Consider the following 20662-nt stretch of genomic DNA (forward strand, 5'->3'; position numbering starts at 1 on the left):
TAGCACTAGGCAAATATCATCACTCGACTGCAAACAAAATAACAAAAGTAAAAAGCATTGCCATTTTCAACATCAATAGCTATAACTTTCACAAACGCGAGACTGATTGCATTGCAAATGCTTGTTACAAGGAGGATATCTGCACACAAAGAAGTTTTGTTCAGTGGCAAGAACGTCTATGACAATATGGGTGTCAGAAATGTGTGTTTGTTCCTCAGGCGCAGTACCCTCAAGAAGCCCACCTACGGGCATCTCTGACTCTGCTTAATAACTACCAGAGGATCAGAGTGGCCAGACGAGGGAAAGGGAATTGGGGAGGGTACTGCAGGAGGGGGATCAGAGAAGATTCCACAGGTAAGGGCTACTTCCTACTTGGATCACATTATGGAATAATGAATAACATGTAAAACAGTCTAACTGTGAAAGAAAAATAAAGAGCTGAGAAGCATGAGTGATTAACTGTTCCCAATTGGAGACACTCATAGGGAATAATATCTAACGTTGTTTATGTGCCCTTGAGTTTTGCGATTCTTGACTGTAAAATATATCACATTGCCTTTGGTTCATGTCTTGGGTTCTCAGATTCCTCAAAGAAGGTAATGTACAGAATGGTTCGAGTTAACCAAAAAATGCTCCTATCCTGAGCTTGGATCAATGTTCTTAATATGAATTAAACAGTTAGTTTTAATGTGTAGTCTCAAAACATGTCCTTTGTGAATATCCTTGTAAGTTTTCATATGCACAGTTCCAATGGACCGCACGTTTACTCGACGTTCATCTCAAAGTGGGCAAATTTTTCTAACCATGAAAATACACTGCATTAATATTAAAGACAGAAACTCCATCTAGAAAGCCGCTCTTCTTCCTAAAGAGAAGCGCTCTCTCCGACATCCACCAACCGACATGGAGCCGCAAGGAACGTAGGACCACTACTGCCAAGAATAATCCGCATTGAGCAGATTGGTGTGGTTGTTTTTGTTGCGGTTGAGCGTGATATGGTGGCCGCGATTTACCAGAATACAGAGAAGGATCGTGAACAAACTGTAACTAAAAAGAAAACAAAGGGCAAAGCATGTACATTCACCGCCTTCGGTGATTTCTCAATCGTTATATTGTTGTTTCCTGCAATATTGTATGTATTGGGCTTTCCTGCAGTTAGCCAAGGTAAATCCTGTTTCTTGGCCATAGTTGATCTGTGCATGTGATGATTGCAAGGCACCTCGTTGATTGGCCATCTGTGTCCAGTGCAGGGCACTAAATGACTGTAGTGCATCTTTTTATGCTCCTGCATTTTGTAGTACTGTCCTGCCTATACAGCACATAAGCATTGTCCATATACCTATTGTTCACATACATACAAGTGTCCACATACATACAAAGAGACCACTCCTGGTATTCTCAGTTTTAGGGACACTCCCATTCTTGGGGATCATCCTCAGGATTGGGGTCATAACAATGGGCTTTTTGAGACCACAAACTACTGGATGTCTAGTAAGATTGTGCTAGCAAACATCACCACACCCACCGGATAAGCCCCAGGTAGAGAAGGGAGCATAGTCCAGGCTGAGTGAGTTACCAGGAAATTAAAATACCCTCCACTTTGACCCAAAGCTCTTACGCCATCAAGCAAGCCAAGTAAGTCATTGCATCCCTCTCCAGAAGAGCTCTTTCATCTTTCATCCAAGCATCTATTCCTTAATCCTTTCATTCACCCACTGATATCTACCATTTCACCTTGACATTGTCATCCATTTATTCTTTCATCCATTGACCTTTCAACCTTCTGTTCGTCCGTCCATCCATCCTCCCTCCCATCCATATCCAAACCTACTCGTTCATCTCCAAACCTATCCATCCTTCCATTTCAGCCATCCACCCATCCATCCTTTCGGTCGCTCATCAACCCATCCTTTTACTCATCCATCAATCCACCCTCCTTTTCACTCATCCATCCTTTTTTCTCTAATCCGTCCATCCTGTAACCCCTCCAGCCATTCACCCCTTACTTCAACACATCCATCATCCGTCCATTATCCCTGTTCCTCATCCATCTTTTCACTCCTTCATCGATCCATCCATCTATCCAGCCACACTTCTACTTATTCATTCATCTGCCCTTTAACCCGCACATCCATCCATCCGTCCTTTCACCCACCTTTTTACATTTATTAACCGCCTTTGTCTGCCGAGCTGCAGACAGAAGAGGCCCATCAAGAGCTTCAACCCTCTGTAGCTGCTAAAGCAGTGGCTTCACAACGCCCCTGGACAAACTTATTTTTCCATCTCCAAATCTATCCATCAAGCTCATTCATCCCTCCTTTCTTTCTCTCATCAATCCACACTTTTACCCCATCCATTCCCCTTTTCAATTATATATCCATCCACCCTTTCACTCATCCCTCCATCCACCCTTTCGCTCATCCACCCTTTCACCCACCCATCCTCCTCTTCATTCATATATCCATCCACCCTTTCACTCGTGCCTCAGCCACCCTTTCACTCCTCCATTTATCATTTCACTCATCCCTCATCCATCCTTTCGGTCATCCATCCACACTTTCACCCCATCCATCCTCCCTTTCACTCCTACCTCCATTTACCTTTTGACTTAACTATTAAGAATTCCAGCCATCTACCCACCCACTCAGCCAGCCATCCATTCATCTACTCTTTCTCTCAGCCATCAATCCACCCTTTCATTCAGCCATTCAACCTTTCACTCATCTATCCACTTTCACCCCTACCACCCAGTCTTCAATCCTGTGAGAGTCATTCTTTTTGCCCTGTGCACTCTCAATTTTTGTTATTGATACTGGTGGTAACTGAATCTGTCCTGGCCTAGGGCCAAGTCTCTGATTGAAAAGGTATATGGTAATTGGGTATAATTACAATTGGCAATGACAGACCCCTGTAAGTCCCTAATATATAATAATTCCAGGGGGAATTCAAACTACCTATAAGTCTCTAGTATATAATAGGGCAGGGAGGTTTACAGGCCCAATAGATTTCCTGCGCTGGAGTGTGTACTTCTATGTTGCCTGCTGTCATTTTTAAAGGCAGCCCTGTTTTGCAGACTGTCTTTAAAAGTCAATTATATGCAAATTCAGCTTCGGTATTAAAGGCACTTCCAAAGTGGTAATTTACATATGTCTTCCCTAAGGTCTTCCCTAGGTGCCGCAGGGTTGGGCTGCTATGTAACTATAAGCAGGGGCATTATAGAAGGAGTTTTATATGCCCTGGTGAAGTAAAAACTGTCAGTTTTGTTTTCCCTATTGTAGCAGTTTAACTCCATAGTCTAATGTGGGAATACTTTAATATAGTGAACTATTGATAAGAGTGAGCTCAAATAAAAGATTGGTAATACATTGAACAACTTGCCAGTGTTTAATTTATCATAACTAGTACTGAAAAGAAGTTATAGAACTTTCTATTCTGTGAGCTAAATCCAGCTTTCTAGCAGTCTCTCCTGATTGATCAGCCTTAGACGGCTTAGTCAAACTGCTTTGATGAGGTGATAAATGGCCCGCATTGGACAGAGGTGATCTGATAGGGGGAGCTCTGCAGAGAACCAGAGAACAGACAGGATGGGTGTGGGGGAGGGTTGTGGGAGGGGAGGGAGGGTTGTGGGAGGGGAGGGAGGGTTGGGTAAATCAAACTAGACTTGAAAGAGAGCAGGACAGTAAGAAATGCCAGCCAGGCCTACCCCCTTTTCCTGTACCCCTCAGCCAGATGGCAGGCCCAAGCATGGAATTTGCATGAGGTCTGAAGGGGTAGTGTTAATAGAAATGAGCCACATCCAGAAGTTGGTTTAGCGAGTTCTTACTCCAAAGGAGAAAAATCCTCCATCTTGAATCTTGAATTTTAAAGTGAAGTGCTTTGTGTAACAAATATGTGCCATACTTTGGAGGAATCTGTCATGCTTTTGGATGGCACGGTGCACCTCATTAGACAGGGATGCACCCTTGCTTGTTGCCCCAGATCATTGAATAAATATGTGAAAGATGCATAGCAACTCTAATTTGCTTCCTGAAACTACAAGAAGAGGACTGCCCTGCTGGAACCCTGGTTTACACTCCAAAGGATTGTAATCTGAAGGACTGCTCCTGCACATGACAACAAATGGGTACCCCTATGATGCAATCCTAACTAGATGTACCTAGCATGTGTGTAGGTGTCAAACCAAGAATCCCTCTAGGATAAAGTCAATCCCATTACCTGAAGTGAGAGACTGTGGGACCCCGTCTTGTTCTCGAGTTGGACACCCCACAAGGGATGTTCAGACCACTGCGAGCTGGAATGTGTCCATTGAGAAACCTCAGCGTCTTCCATCAGTGTGTCGGCATGGAAGTCGTTATTTCTATCTCAGCAAGATGTGATGTTTATATACCCGAAGGTATCCCCAGGGGTTCTACTTTGCTGTGCCACTGTCAGACTTAGGATGACGTTGGGAATGAACCTTGTACATAGTTATTATGCAGGAGATGGTAGTCCTGCTGAGTGTCCAAGAATCATAGGATCCTCTTGCATAATGTATGAGGCTATTGCTCAGGGAAAACCCCACATTCTGTAAGGAGTACTGTAACTAGGTACATGGTCAGTCCTAGCAGCCCATTATGTATGTAATGTAGGGATGAATATATGTGAAAGGTTGGGATGTTACCAGGGCCGATATTGGGGTATCTATATGGAATATAACAAGGAGACGTGTTAACTCTCAGAACTGCAACAGCAAAGAAAATGCTCACTGTAGAGTGTTCAAATACATGTTTTGCAGAGTCATGCAGGAGCCTTTGTAATATTAGGGGAACTTAAATAACTGATAAGCTTGAGAAGGAATGCTGCCTTCTGTCCCTCACTCTTTGACTCCATCAGCCTAGAAACAACAGGCATATTGAAAAAAGGGCGCATTCTCCAAGATTACTCTCTATCTATAGATTAGTCCATCTTTCGATCTAAATATCAGTCTAATCTCTTTCTCTCCGTCTCCCTCGGCGTACATTATTCTGCAGTCCGCTTGAAACACATTTTACACACTTATGGCTACAGATATTTAACGAGATGCGTGGCTCTCTAGTCTATAACAAACGTTCAGAATAATACACATGCTTAGTTTACAGATGAATAAAGTATCTTTCATATTATTCTGCATGGGCATTACATTAAACAAGGCTGTCTACCAGGAGTACCTTTTTCATTACTGCTCATACTGAATCCAATTTTTTTTCACAGCATTTCTTTAATATATTAGTAATAATTACGCAGATGGCACACATACAAAATGACACCCGCAGCTACGTCAAAGGCTTTCTTTTGCCCTGCTGCACAGCATTGGCGGATGCAGTGCTGCACAGCATTGGCGGATGCAGTGCAGTGTGACTAAAAACAATTGGCAAAGCCAATAGGTTGCAAAGGCACGACCTATTGACTATTCCAATGTTTGATCTTTATATGGCATAACGTTCCATAAGACAAATAACAGAGCTTGCCAAGGCCAGATGTGCTGCTTGTGGGAATGGTTGTTGATTAATATCCTGAACTTTGTTTATTTTAGAGTTCAATTTATCATGGGCGTTGGTGATGGTACTCGCCTAGGAACATTAAGAGCTACTCGCCCAGAGAGAGCTATGCTAGAAGTAACTGCTTATCACTTGTGAACAAGATGCTCTCTTCTGAGTTCAAATTAAAAGGACTGTACCTAATGTGTCTGTGGACTACAAAAGCTCAGCATTGTTCTTTAAAATTGAGTGGCTTAAATACATGCTTTAAATATTATAAAATATATTTCTCACACAGAAAATGTGCTTTTGTTTTCAGAGCTACCTCCAGTCTAGAAAAAGGAAGATGGATGATACTGATCAGCTAAACTCCAATCAAAAAGCAAAAGTAGCAAAACGAGAGGTAAAAGAACAATGATTAAAAAATGTGTATGCATAATAAGGGACTCCATATGCATTTGGACCACTACTTTACTGTTTGCAGCATGCCCATGGTTTACCTAACAGAGACCAGTCTCCATACATTTTTATCATTCCACTAGGACACCATTCCTTGAGAGATCTAGCGTACTCAATGTAGACTTCGAACTAGGTATAAATACTTGTTTTTTTAAGTTCTCTTTTTTAAACCATACAAACATAAGTCTCAGACAGTCCCCCCAATATATTTATAATAGATATAATTTCATTTTTCATATCTATCAAAAAGTATGGGCATAAAAACATTTCAAATATGCACCCGCTTTCAATTTGTCTTTACATCATTTGAAACTAAGTAAATTATACCATTTTTCTTCATGAGATTCCATATTCTCGGCCAGTAACCAAGAGAATATTTACTTTAACCACTCCTCTGACTTAAATAGAATGATTCATACTCTAATGCAGAAATGGTGTGATCAAAAACATTTTGAGCAGTCCTCAAAAGAAAATTTCAATGTAAATTAGATGTGCTGCAATAGTGGAAGTTCTATAAGCAATTACTTCTTGAATAAAATGCATTTCGACCATCTTCAATCATACAAACCTTAATTGTAACTCCTACCCTCCACCTGACCCCATCAAACCCTAGTTTGTACATCATACCCTTTTAAACCCCCTTACTCCGGTTACTGACAGATTTCTTTTTTGCTATTAATAAGTATTTTTTTCTTTTGCACTCTTTATGAAATCTAACAGAGCTGAAATTTACAACTTTCTAAATTCAGTGAGTGTTGTAAAACAAGGGCATAGATCAGACAGGCTAAAGTTGGCAATTTGATCTGCCTATATTAGAGGGAATTAGGAGACAACTGGTAAGGTTTATTGCCCACATTCTGTGGGGTATTAACAGCTGTTAAGTGGATTTTCCTTCGTTCTTGACTTAAGCTCTACCCCGTGATTATGGAGTGATCTGCAGATGGCGTTAACTGCTGTTAACACCTCAAACAGTGGGCAATAGTGTTTAATGTTACTTTATTTTTATGTAACGGTAAGCAGAGTGCCATTTTTCCTAGTAGTAGGAGGTTATATCGCCATTTGGTGATGTATATGTCCTCCTAGTTATATAATCGTTAGTTCTAGAAGGTTCAACCTGTTTCGGTCAACTGGTCCCAGGGCTGGGTTTAGAAAAGGCGGTGCCCCACTTGTGTGGCTGGACCTAGTGCCCGCGACAGGGACGGGTCATAGCAAGGTCAATGAGAGCTGTTGCGTGGGGACACACAAGCGGCGATGCATTTTTATTGGCACAAGTGAAGCAGAAATGTAAAAAAAGATGTGTGAATTCAGGCAAATTTTGAGGTTTGCAGGGCATTGTGGGTAACACAACCTCATATGATTCACACAAGACACACCACCCTAGAATCCCCTGGTTGTCTCCTTTAAAAAAAAAGTCTGCCCTTGGTAGGTTTCCATAGGTGGCGGCCAAGCATGTCCCCAAATCTAAACCCCCTACTACTGATCTCTCCATTTAGCACTTTAGGGCCTTTAGTGTCAAGGTTTCTTGGCCCACCCACACAAGTGAGATACAATTTCTATTGGGTGATTTGGGGGAATGCTGTGTAGTAGGAAATGTGGGGCTTCCTGCACATTACAGATTTCTTCACCGAAATGTGAAGAAAATATGTATTTTGCCCCAGTATTGGAACTTTCATAGATTCCCATGCTTTTGTATCATTCCCCGTCGTCGGAATGGGAGCCTCTGTAACAAAAATAACATAGCAGTAGGTACAAAAAAGAAAGAAAAAAGGCCTAGGCCTCATTTCCTTTTGTAGCATATCACCCTCTTTTTGTAAAAGAGACCAAACTTAGGCATCAGCCAATCAGAAGAGCTTCACCCCATAGAACCCTCCTGAAGGAACCTCAGAGCCTCAGATTTTCTACCGCACGTTGTGCTTAGGGAGTCTCCTTTGAGCTCTGCTCATTTCTTCTCTATTCAAAGGATTTTCTTCAAACTTTCTTCAGGATTTCTCAACCGGATTGTTTTAGGATGGCTGACAAAGATAAGAAGAGGGCACTTTTCAAGCCCTGCTCCACCTGTGGCAAGAAAAGGTTGTTTGTGGAAGATCGGCATAAGGATTGTATCTATTGCCTTTACCCGGATCATAAAGCGGAGGACTATAAGATTTGCCGCACTTTCTCTACCAAGACGCTCCGGGATCGTGCTGGTAGACTTTTGACCTGGCTTCAGAAACAGAAGGAGAGGCAACATGGAGTTTCCAGTGACAGTGAGGGGTCATCATCAGCTGTGTCATCAAGAAGGTCAGTCAAAAGGGGTAGGGGTTCCCCATCTCCTTCTAAGGATCATCCCTCTAAGGCCTCAAAAGAGACCCCCAGTGAGTCTGAGAGCCGGGGTCCAAGCGAATCTCCTCACCACGGTGAAAAGGAGAGGGTAGGACCATCAACGCCTTCCAAGGGTGCGAAGACTGACCCAGCCTTCAAGAAACCCTCTTCCCAGTCTTCTGAGAGGAGTTCCAAGTCCTCGACGACGAATGCGTCGACGGCGGAGTTTCCGTAGACGAAGAAATTGAAAACTAAATTAAAATTGGTTTCGTCGACGTGGGATTCGTCGACGAAGGGATCGTCGTCGAAAAAGGCAGGTTCATCAGTGTCGACTGGAGGTTTGCCGTGGACGGTACTGTCGACGAAGGCGTCGACGACAAAGGCGTCAACAAGTACCACAGCATCGACGACGAGAGTGACAGCGCAGACGACGATAATGACGCCGCCGACGACGGTGTCGTCGACGAGAGCACCGACGACGACTTTAACAACGACTACAGCTGGATGTTCGACCGTTTCATTGTCGACGACATTGACGACACCAATCTCGTCGACGAGTGTGTAACCATCGTCGACGGAACCGTCGACCATTTTGTCATCTGAAAAAAGGATTACAATTTCAGTGACAAGAATAACGCCGGGAATGACATCTCCTAGGAGAGTGACCCCCTTGCCACCAGCTTTGCTCCTTGAGGAAGGGGAGTCGGTTGAGGATGACCAGGACTCATATGGCTATGCCAATAGTCCCTCTCAACTTCTGGTCAAATGTCAAGACACAGACTCTGAAGGGGCATATGACCAGGAAGATGGTGGCCATCATCAAGCGGCCCAGTCACAATATTATTCTGGGCAGGATATGGTTACGGTACCTTCTTCATTCATACAGGACCTGCATAAGATGCTGCAGGACTATAAATCTAAAGCTACTAAGCCAATTCTGGTTCCGGCAGCGCCTGCAACGCCTGTCTTGGCTTCTGCCTCAACGGCTACTCCTGGATTACCTGCTCAGGTGTCCCCTCAACTTCAGACATCCTTTCCGCAAGATCCTTCCAGGCCGGCAGATGCCCATGATGATTCCTCGAATGAGGATCAAAATTCGGATCATAACTTTTTACATACGACGGAATGGGATGAATACGTCATTCCGGATCCTGCATCTCCAGTCCCGGATCCAGTAGATTCCCCGCCAGCGGACATAGGAGGTTTCCATCGGCTGATGGAAAGAGCAGCTGGCAGGTTCAAATTGGCTATGCTTGTGGTGGCAGAGGATTGTTTCTTGTACGACTTCAAGGAACACTACAGGAAGACCACAAGATCCATACCTATAGTGGATCATCTGTGGAAGGAAGGCCTGAAGGCTATGAAGAACCCAGCGACGGTGGTCCCTGTGCTACCGCGTCTGGATAAGAAATACAGAGCACCTGACGATGGGCCGGCGGCCTTAACGGGCCATCCCAAACCAGACTCCGTTATTTCGCAGGCAGCGCAGAGGAAATCCTGCAACCCCTCTGCTCCCTTAACAAGTCCTCCGGACAAGGAAGGGCGGAGATTGGATAATGCGGGGAAAAGATTCTCGTCGATGGTGAGTCTTCTGGTGCGAGCTGCCAATGCCCTGGCGATATTGGGCAGATACGACCGCCAACTTTGGTGTGATGTTGCTCCGTTCCTGGACCAGCTACCCCCAGAAGCAACATCCGAGGCACCTGCGGCTCGAAGTCCAACAGATGCTCCGGAAGGGAGCGATAGAGCCGGTCCCCTCCAAACAAAAGAGACAAGGATTCTATTCCAGGTTCTTCCTGGTAAAGACGACGCTGGAGAAATGGCGCCCCATTTTAGATCTCAGGGAGCTCAACACCCATCTCATCTCCCTGTCCTTCCGGATGGTCTCTCTCCAGGACATCTTGCGGCTCATCAGCCCGGGGGATTTCATGGCCACGCTCGATCTCGAGGACGCGTACTTCCATGTCCCAATTCACCCAGCACACAGAAGGTTTCTACGATTCACAGTACCCAAGAGCCACTTTCAATTCACGGTTTTACCCTTTGGTCTTCGCTCAGCCCCGAGGATCTTCACAAAGGTGCTGGTGCCTGTAGCCGCATTCTTACGAAGAAACCATTTTCAGGTCTTTCCCTACCTGGACGATTGTTTGCTGAAGGCCCCGTCCAGGGACGCAGCGCGGGGCGCTGATTGGGTGCTGATCGAGCCTGTACAAACTTGTTTCGAAATCTGGGACTCACTTTAACCAAGGAAAAGTCATCCCTAGTCCCGTCCAGGAAAGCGTGTTTCTTGGGAGCCATCCTGGATTCAAAGCTCTCGAAAGCCTTTCCGACCCTGGAAAGAAATGAGAAGTTACAAACCTTGGCTCGGGACTTACAAGAAAGAAGGTGTCTTTCAGTACGCCGCTACAAATCTCTTCTGGGGGTAATTTCATCATGTATTCCCCTGATTCCTCACTGCAGACTGAGGATGCGTCCTCTACAGGAGCAACTAGACAACCAATGGAAACAGGTTCACGGCTCGTTCGAGGACAAGGTGACCGTCACTCCAATGATGAGGGAAGCGGCCTTATGGTGGGCAGATCAAAACAACTTGTCCCAAGGTCTATCCTTCGTAAACGACCTGTCTCCTCAAGTAGTAACAACGGACAAGTCATTGGAGGGTTGGGAGCAGTGATGCAAGACCTACATGTCAGCGGTCATTGGTCTCCTCAGGAGCAATGGCTCCACATCAACCTTTTGGAGCTAAGAGCAATAAGGCTGGCTCTGCAAGCTTTTCTTCCCCGCTTAGGAGGTTCGCAAGTGCTTATCAGGACGGACAACACCACGGCCATGCACTATGTGAACAAGGAAGGAGGAACCAGATCTCGTCCGTTGTCGCAGGAAGCTCAACAGATCTGGGAATGGGCCATACTTCACGGAATATCGCTAAAGGCGGAACACTTGCCAGGAGTTCTAAACGAGAAGGCCGACAGACTGAGCAGGTCATCCTCAGTCAGCCACGAGTGGGAATTGAACCAGCGAGTTCTGGAAGAGGTCTTCAGCCAGTGGGGCCAGACCGGAGGTGTATCTCTTTGCCACACCGACCAACAAGAAATGCCGGTCTTACGCAAGCAGATTTCACCACTGAGGGTCGCTGGGGAATGCGCTTTCGATAGCCTGGTCAAGGACATTTGTCTACGCTTTTCCCCCCATCCCTCTGATCCCGCGGCTCATCAGGAAGATCAAAGTGGAGCCGTGCAGGATGATCTTGATAGCCCCTGCTTGGCCGAGACAATTCTGGTACACGGAACTCCATCTGTTGTCGCAAGTTCCTCCTTCCTTTGAGGACTATACCAGATCTCCTCACAATGTCCGAAGGACAAGTTTGGCACCCAGATCCACAGTCATTACATCTGACAGCATGGCTCCTGAGAAGCAAGAGTTTATGAACCTCCCCATCTCATCCGAAATTAAGGAGGTCCTCTCCCAGGCAAGGGCTCCTTCAACGAACAGGACTTACCGTCTTAAATGGAAAAGATTTTGTTCCTGGTGTAGGAGAGAAAAAATGGACCCCTTTGCTTTCCAAGCCTTATCAGCTCCTACCTTATCTGCTATTCCTGGTTAAGTCGGGACTAGCCCATTCGTCAATTAAGGTGCATTTGGTGGCCATTTCGAGATACAGAATGTCTGGACCTGGACCTTCCTTATGGTCTTCCAGGATTGTCAAACAGTTTCTTAAGGGCTTGTTCAGAGTCTATCCACGAGTGAGGCCTCCACCTCCTACTTGGCATCTAAATCTAGTCCTTTCTCAGCTCATGAAAGGCCCATTCCACCAATGAATCGTTCTGACATAAAGTTCCTTTCATGGAAATTGGCCCTCCCCCTCGCTCTCACATCGGCTAGACGTGTTGGAGAGTTGCAGGCCCTTACTATCCAGGAGCCTATCCTGCAATTTAAAAGGAACACTGTAATCTTGAGAACTAACCCTAGGTTTATGCCCAAGGTACCCTCTGACTTCCACTTGAACGAGCCGGTTATTTTGAAAGCGTTCTTTCCTCAACCGGCTACACCAGCGGAAAAGACACTACATTCTTTGGATGTACAACGGTGCTTAAAATTCTACTTAGATCGCACCAAGGGATTTCGGAGGTCCTCTCAATTGTTTGTTGCCTTTGGTGGTTCAAGCAAAGTTCTCCCGCTATCCAAACAGGGGATATCAAGATGGATCACGAGTGCCATTCTGCATTGCCACACTGCGGCAGAGAAACCTCTGACTGGCAGGATTCGTCCACAAGATCAGTGGCACCGTCAGCGGCCCTCTTTGCGGGGGTACAGATTAAAGACATTTGCAGAGCTGCTACCTGGAGCAGCGTTCACACCTTTACTAAATTACTGCTTGGAGTCCTTACAGCAAGAGGATGCGGCAGTGGGCCAGGCTGTCCTGAGGAACCTTTTCCAATAATTGGTGAGCTTTCCTTTCCCATCCCACCTTCCGTTGTTATACATTTTGTATCTTTATGTCATGTTGGCTATTGCAATGTATTTTTGACACAAAATGTGTTTTTTTTATTGCTAACTGCTTGCTACTCTGATACAAAAGAATGGGAATCTATGAAAGTTCCAATACTGGGGCAAGAAAACAAGTTACTTACCTGTAAGTTTGATTCCCCAGTATTGGTAACTTTCATAGATTCCCATGCGCCCACCCACCTCCCCAGGGAAAGCTCAGCCTACAGCAGATGTGGTCACTGTTACACAACGGCTACGAAAATCTGAGGCTCTGAGGTTCCTTCAGGAGGGTTCTATGGGGTGAGGCTCTTCTGATTGGCTGATGCCTAAGTTTGGTCTCTTTTACAAAAAGAGGGTGATATGCTACAAAAGGAAATGAGGCCTAGGCCTTTTTTCTTTCTCTTTTGTACCTACTGCTATGGTATTTTTGTTTCCGAGACTCCCATTCCGACGACGGGGAATGATACAAAAGCATGGGAATCTATGAAAGTTACCAATACTGGGGAACCAAAGTTACAGATAAGTAACTTGTTTTCTTAGTCCACCCTTGAACATTGCATGGCATTGTGGGTAAGAAAATGGTGCAGATTCATGTGAAGCACACCACCCTGGACTCCCAAGATGTCTACTTTTCAGAACTGTCTGGGCCTGGTAGGTTTTTCCTGGTTGCAGCCTACCCAAGCCCAAAAAGTACAGATCTTCACCATTGCATGTGAAATGATATTGGGAGTTAGCCAAAATCTCCTGGCCCATATGTAAAAACAACATCCAAAAGAATCAAATGTGCTTTTGCTTGTCATTGGGATGGAATGCTTTAGTCTGCAGGAAAGCAGAACGACAGAGGTTTTTGGGCGAGAATGAGGCCTGATGATAGAATGGAAAAGACCCACCCCATGATTTTATCAAATAAAATACTTATTTAACATTTTAATTTTTAAAATATTTTAAATGTATCAATATGAATATATATAAATATATTTGCATAGTAATTCATTTAAAATATGAATACAATTAATATAATGTAGCATACATATTTGTATATTTGTTTTACACTATACATGTGTGCATATAAAATATATACACATTAAATCATATAAACAATATAAACAATTTAATAAGAAAAATGTATTAATTAATATCGACAATAAATAAAAGAATTGAAAAATCCCCAAAACACATTTACTAAAAATACTACAAACCTTAAAATAAGTGTAAAAATTAAAAACAAAAACTATAGATTATAATAAACATAAAATAATTAATGCTATAAAATCTATTTAACCAATATTATGAAAGCTATTGGAGTCTAAGGACATACTCTAGTTTTTGCAGCAGTAGGGAAAGTATTGATTAGATATACTATTATTACTTGCAGCAGTATGGAAAGCGTTTGATTTCGGAGGAGTGAAATTTACTATTCTTTCTCCAAACAGTACAAAAGTAGGGAAACCATTGAAGTTCGGAGGGTCCAAATTTACTATTCCCAGGGGTTACCCTTGGCAACACCACTCATCCCAATGTTCCGTGACCTAAATATAAAACTTATAAGGCAAATCACAGCACTACACCCGCTGCTTTCTTGGACCAGGTTATGGACAAAGCCAGAGTTGGCGGTTTACAGAGAAGGCATTAAAGAACTTCTAGCCATTGTTAGATGTCTAACGTTTCCTCGGCTTAGATTTGTTTAGAAATGGTTAATAGAACTTGGTCTCTTGTCTTATTGGACAGATCCACACAAGCTAGTGCAAAGTTCTATGAACACGCTGAAGCGAATATATTGGGGACATGCTGTAAATGTACATCATCGAGACCCTAATCTGGGCAGATTAACAATGCAATTTCTCAATGTTAAACCTAACCCATGCTTTAAAAAGTTCCTTGACCACATCCAGCCACATCCTATACCTGAAATTAATGTACAATACTCTCCAGATTAAAAGTTATACCACAAGTTGGGAAACCCAGGGAGAGCGAACCTGCACTTTTTGCATATCGAGCCGTAATGGAAATACTGTGCATATCCTCTTCTTCTACCCAGCATACGCCAGGGCAAGGAAGAAATGTATTCGCTCTTTGTGCAATAGACTGGGATTCAGGAAACCCCAAGAGCTAAGGGTGTTGAAATACAATACAGCACCCTATGTAATATTTGCTACATCTAAATACCTGCTAGCAGTAGGAATTATACGAAGGAAGATGGACTAAAGTTGTGATGTTGTACCGAATAATACGTACCCCCTCTCTGTATTTTGCACCATGAATGATGCTAGCTTTTATTGTAAATACTCTATATCGTTTTTAATATTGCTTCAACTGATTTTTATATGCACGAGCAAGATGGGGCTTTAATTGTGACTCTGTAGTGAACAGTACATTCTTCTCTCCACGTTGAAAATTTGCACTGAGATTGATGCTAGTTTTACTGTGAATATTGTATATATTGTTCTGATTGATTTTTAGACGGTATTGTATTTTAAAATGTATTTTTCTGCATCACAAAGTATGGCCTCCTCCAAGGATCTAACAATAGATTTAGGGACCGGCACTTTGTTTCTGGTCCGAACACTCGGGTTGAAATGTAAATTGAAATGCCATGTATGTCATTGCATTATGAACAATGTATAGATGGATGTGGAATACTTAAAAATGTGTTTTATTGTGAAATGCTTTGTGGCCTATGGCGGAAATAAAAGTAATTCATAATAATAATAATCCCATTCCAGACAGAAAAACAGTAGGAAAAGTGTTGAACATTAGAGTTGTAAAATTTACTATTAACACTCCAGTCTATGCAACAGTAGGAAAAGTGTTGGATTTCGGAGGGGTGAGATTTTCTATTCCCACTCCAAACATCGCAACAGTAGTGAATGTGTTGACCTATGAAAAAGTTCAATTTTACTATTCCTACTGCAGTCTAAGCAAGAGTAGGTAAAGTACTTCACTTCAAATACATTACATATATGAGTATCCTGATGAATGTAGAAAAATATTAACCTCTTAATATAAGAAGAATTTACAATGCAATGGTCTCGTCTTTGTTAAAGTTAGAGCTATTGGCATTGCTCATGACATTATTTTAGTTTTTAAAACATATAAATAAATGTAATTGTCATTTACAATGCCAATAGCTTAATCTCTTGCAAATGCGAGACATATTGCATTTGCACCCACACACACACATAGAGCCACACGCACCCACACACACACACAGCCACACGCACCCACCCACACAGAGCCACACACATAGAGCCACACTCACACACACAGAGCCACGCACACACAGAGCCACGCACACACAGAGCCACGCACACACAGAGCCACGCACACACAGAGCCACGCACACACAGAGCCACGCACACACAGAGCCACGCACACACAGAGCCACACACACACAGAGCCACACAGAGACAGAGGCACACACACACAGAGCCACACACACAGACACACACACAGACAGAGCCACACACACAGACAGAGCCACACACACACAGAGACACAGCCACACACAGAGCCTAACACACACAGAGCCTAACACACACAGCCCAACACACACAAAGCCCAACACACACTCACACACACACACACACACACACACACACACAGAGCCCAACACACACACACACACCAACACACACAGAGCCCAACACACACACACACACAGCCAAACACACACACAGCCAAACACACACACAGCCAAACACACACACAGCCACACACACACAGAGCCACACACACACAGAGCCACACACACACAGAGCCACACACACACAGAGCCACACACACACACAGAGACACACACTCACAGTGCCACACACACACACACAGAGCCACCCACAAACACAGAGAGCCACCCACACACACACACAGAGCCACCCACACACACACACAGAGCCACCCACACACACACAGAGAGCCACACACACAGAGAGCCACCCCCACACACACACAGAGAGCCACCCACACACACACACACAGAGCCACCCACACACACACACAGAGCCACCCACACACACACAGACAGCCACCCACCCACACACACAGAGAGCCACCCACACACAGAGAGCCACCCACACACACACAGAGCCAGATTGGCAGACCTGGTGGCCACCGGATATGTTCCCTCCGTCCTGCTCCTCTCAGGTTGCTAAGAATCTGGGGGTGAAGATGGATAACAGGCTTACCTTGAAAGCCCAGATCCTGGGGGTGTCGGGCATTTGCTTTGGCATCCTCAGGATGCTGCGGAGGTTCCTCCCCCTGTTATCCGTGGAACATAGGACGCTGACAGTTCAGGCTCTGATTGGGTCCAGGTTGGATTATTCCAACGTCCTCTACCTGGGCCTTCCAGAGTACTTGCTGCAGCGGCTCCAAGTGGCACAGAACGCCGCTGCCAGGGCAATCTTTGGCCTTGGTAGGCGCTCTAGGGCCTCGGGCCTGCTGGCAACTCTACATTGGCTTCCTATCCGCAAGAGGATCGCCTTTAAGGCGCTGACCTTGGCCTACAAGGCTCTTCACAAGGAGGGAGCCAAGTACCTCCAAAAGAGGCTGGCCTTTTACCATCCGACCAGGTCTCTGAGGTCGGAAGCCCTGTATCTTGCTGTTGTTCCCCGGGTAAAGAAAGCGCGTCTCGGAGGCCGCTCTTTTGGACTGTTGGCATCTCAGTTGTGGAATTCCTTACCACTGGCCCTGCGGGGAGCCACCAGTCTATTGGCTTTTAGGAAAGGCCTTAAGACTTGGTTGTTTATTCAGTAGCCGGTCTTTGTGAATTTCTGGCCCACTCTTTTTTTAGTCTTCTTATTAGCTGTTATGTTAGTATGTTGCACTTTTGTTTCCTTCTCCAATAAAGCGCCGGGACACTCTTTCTGAGTAGCCGTGCGCTATAGAAATAAACAATTAACATAACATAACATAACATAACACACACACACATACAGCCACACACACGCGCACAGAGCCACACACACAGAGCCACACACACAGAGCCACACACACAGAGCCACACACAGAGCCACGCACACACAGAGCCACACAGACACACACACACACAGAGACACACACACACACACACACACACACACACACACACACACACACACAGAGGCACACACACACAGAGGCACACACACAGAGCCACACACACACAGAGCCACACACACACAGAGCCACACACACACAGAGCCACACACACACACAGCCACACACACACACACAGCCACACACACACACACAGCCACACACACACACACAGCCACACACACACACAGCCACACACACACACAGCCACACACACACACACACAGCCACACACACACACAGCCACACACACACACAGCCACACACACACACAGCCACACACACACACAGCCATACACACACAGAGCCACACACACACAGCCACACACACAGCCACACACACACAGAGCCACACACAGAGCCACACACACACACAGAGCCACACACACAGAGCCACCCACACACACAGAGCCACCCACACACACAGAGCCACCCACACACACAGAGCCACACACACACAGAGCCACACACACACAGCCACACACACAGAGCCACACACACACAGAGCCACACACACACAGCCACACACACAGAGCCACACACACACACTCACACAGCCACACACACACACTCACACAGCCACACACACACACACTCACACAGCCACACACACTCACACAGCCACACACTCACACAGCCACACACACACACACACTCACACAGCCACACACACTCACACAGACACACACACAGAGACACACACACACACACAGAGCCCAACACACACACAGTGCCACACACACACACACACACACACAGCCACACACACAGAGCCACACACACACACAGAGCCACATACACACACACACAGAGCCACACACACACACACACACACACAGAGCCACACACACACACAGAGCCACACACAGAGCTACGCAGACACACACACAGAGCCACACACACACATACAGCCACACACACGCGCACAGAGCCACACACACACACACACACAGAGCCACACACACAGAGCCACACACACAGAGCCACACACAGAGCCACGCACACACAGAGCCACACAGACACACACACACACAGAGACACACACACACACAGAGACACACACACACACACAGAGCCACACACACACAGAGCCACACACACACAGAGCCACACACACACACAGCCACACACACACACACAGCCACACACACACACACAGCCACACACAGCCACACACACACACAGCCACACACACACACACAGCCACACACACACACAGCCACACACACACACAGCCATACACACACAGAGCCACACACACACAGCCACACACACAGCCACACACACACACAGAGCCACACACACACAGAGCCACACACACACACAGAGCCACACACACAGAGCCACCCACACACACAGAGCCACCCACACACACAGAGCCACCCACACACACAGAGCCACCCACGCACACAGAGCCACCCACACACACAGAGCCACACACACACAGAGCCACACACACACAGCCACACACACAGAGCCACACACACACACACACAGAGCCACACAAACAGAGACACACACACACACAGAGCCACACACACACACACAGAGCCACACACACACACACACACACACACACACACACACACACAGAGCCACACACACAGAGCCACACACACAGAGCCACACACACACAGAGCCACACACACACAGAGCCACACACACACAGAGCCACACACACACACACAGAGCCACACACACACACACAGAGCCACACACACACACAGAGCCACCCACCCACACACAGAGCCACCCACACACACAGAGCCACCCACACACACAGAGCCACCCACACACACAGAGCCACCCACACACACAGAGCCACCCACACACACAGAGCCACCCACCCACACACACAGAGCCACCCACACACACAGAGCCACCCACACACACAGCCACACACACAGCCACACACACAGAGCCACACACACAGAGCCACACACACACAGAGCCACACACACACACACACACAGAGCAACACACAGAGCCACACACACACAGAGCCACACACACACACACACACACAGCCACACACACACAGAGCCACACACACACACACCGAGCCACACACACACACAGAGCCACACACATACACAGAGCCACACACACACAGAGCCCCACACACACAGAGCCACACACACACACAGAGCCACACACACACACACAGAGCCACACACACACACACAGAGCCACACACACACACACAGAGCCACACACACACACACAGAGCCACACACACACACAGAGCCACACACACACACAGAGCCACACACACACAGAGCCACACACACACACACAGAGCCACACACACACACACACACACACAGAGCCACACACACAGAGCCACACACACACACACACACAGAGCGACACACACACACAGAGCGACACACACACACACACAGAGCGACACACACACACACAGAGCGCCACACACACACAGAGCGCCACGCACACACAGAGCCACACACACACAGAGCCACACACACACAGAGCCACACACACACAGAGCAACTTACACACGGAGCAACACAGACAGAGCCACACACACATAGCCACACACACATAGCCACACACACAGAGACACACACACACAAAGCCACAGAGACACAAACACACACACCCTCACCCAGGGGAGTCTCCTTGTTTACAAATGGATTATTCGAGGCCCCCACCAACTCCCAGACCTCACCCGTTGCTTCCCTCAGTCTACGTCAGCCACACGCCCATCTCTGCCCAGTAACGTCTCAGGGAACAGAGGCAAGAAAAAACGATCACAAGCAGGGAACAGAGGCAAGAAAAAAACGATCACAAGCAGGGAACAGAGGCAAGAAAAAACTATCACAAGC

General features: G+C 46.1%; 1 protein-coding gene across 1 annotated transcript in view; it reads left to right on the top strand.

The window, feature by feature from the left end:
- LOC144756222 (uncharacterized) overlaps window positions 1-20662 on the top strand; it is a 126851-nt gene that overhangs the window by 74751 nt on the left and 31438 nt on the right. Inside the window, exon 3 of the mRNA XM_078645837.1 lies at window positions 5815-5898. Within this exon, the coding sequence (XP_078501963.1) occupies window positions 5815-5898 (84 nt within the window). The remainder of the gene's footprint in view (window positions 1-5814; window positions 5899-20662) is intronic.

Source organism: Lissotriton helveticus, chromosome 5_1, assembly GCF_964261635.1.
Source record: "Lissotriton helveticus chromosome 5_1, aLisHel1.1, whole genome shotgun sequence".
Taxonomy (NCBI): Eukaryota; Metazoa; Chordata; class Amphibia; order Caudata; family Salamandridae; genus Lissotriton; species Lissotriton helveticus.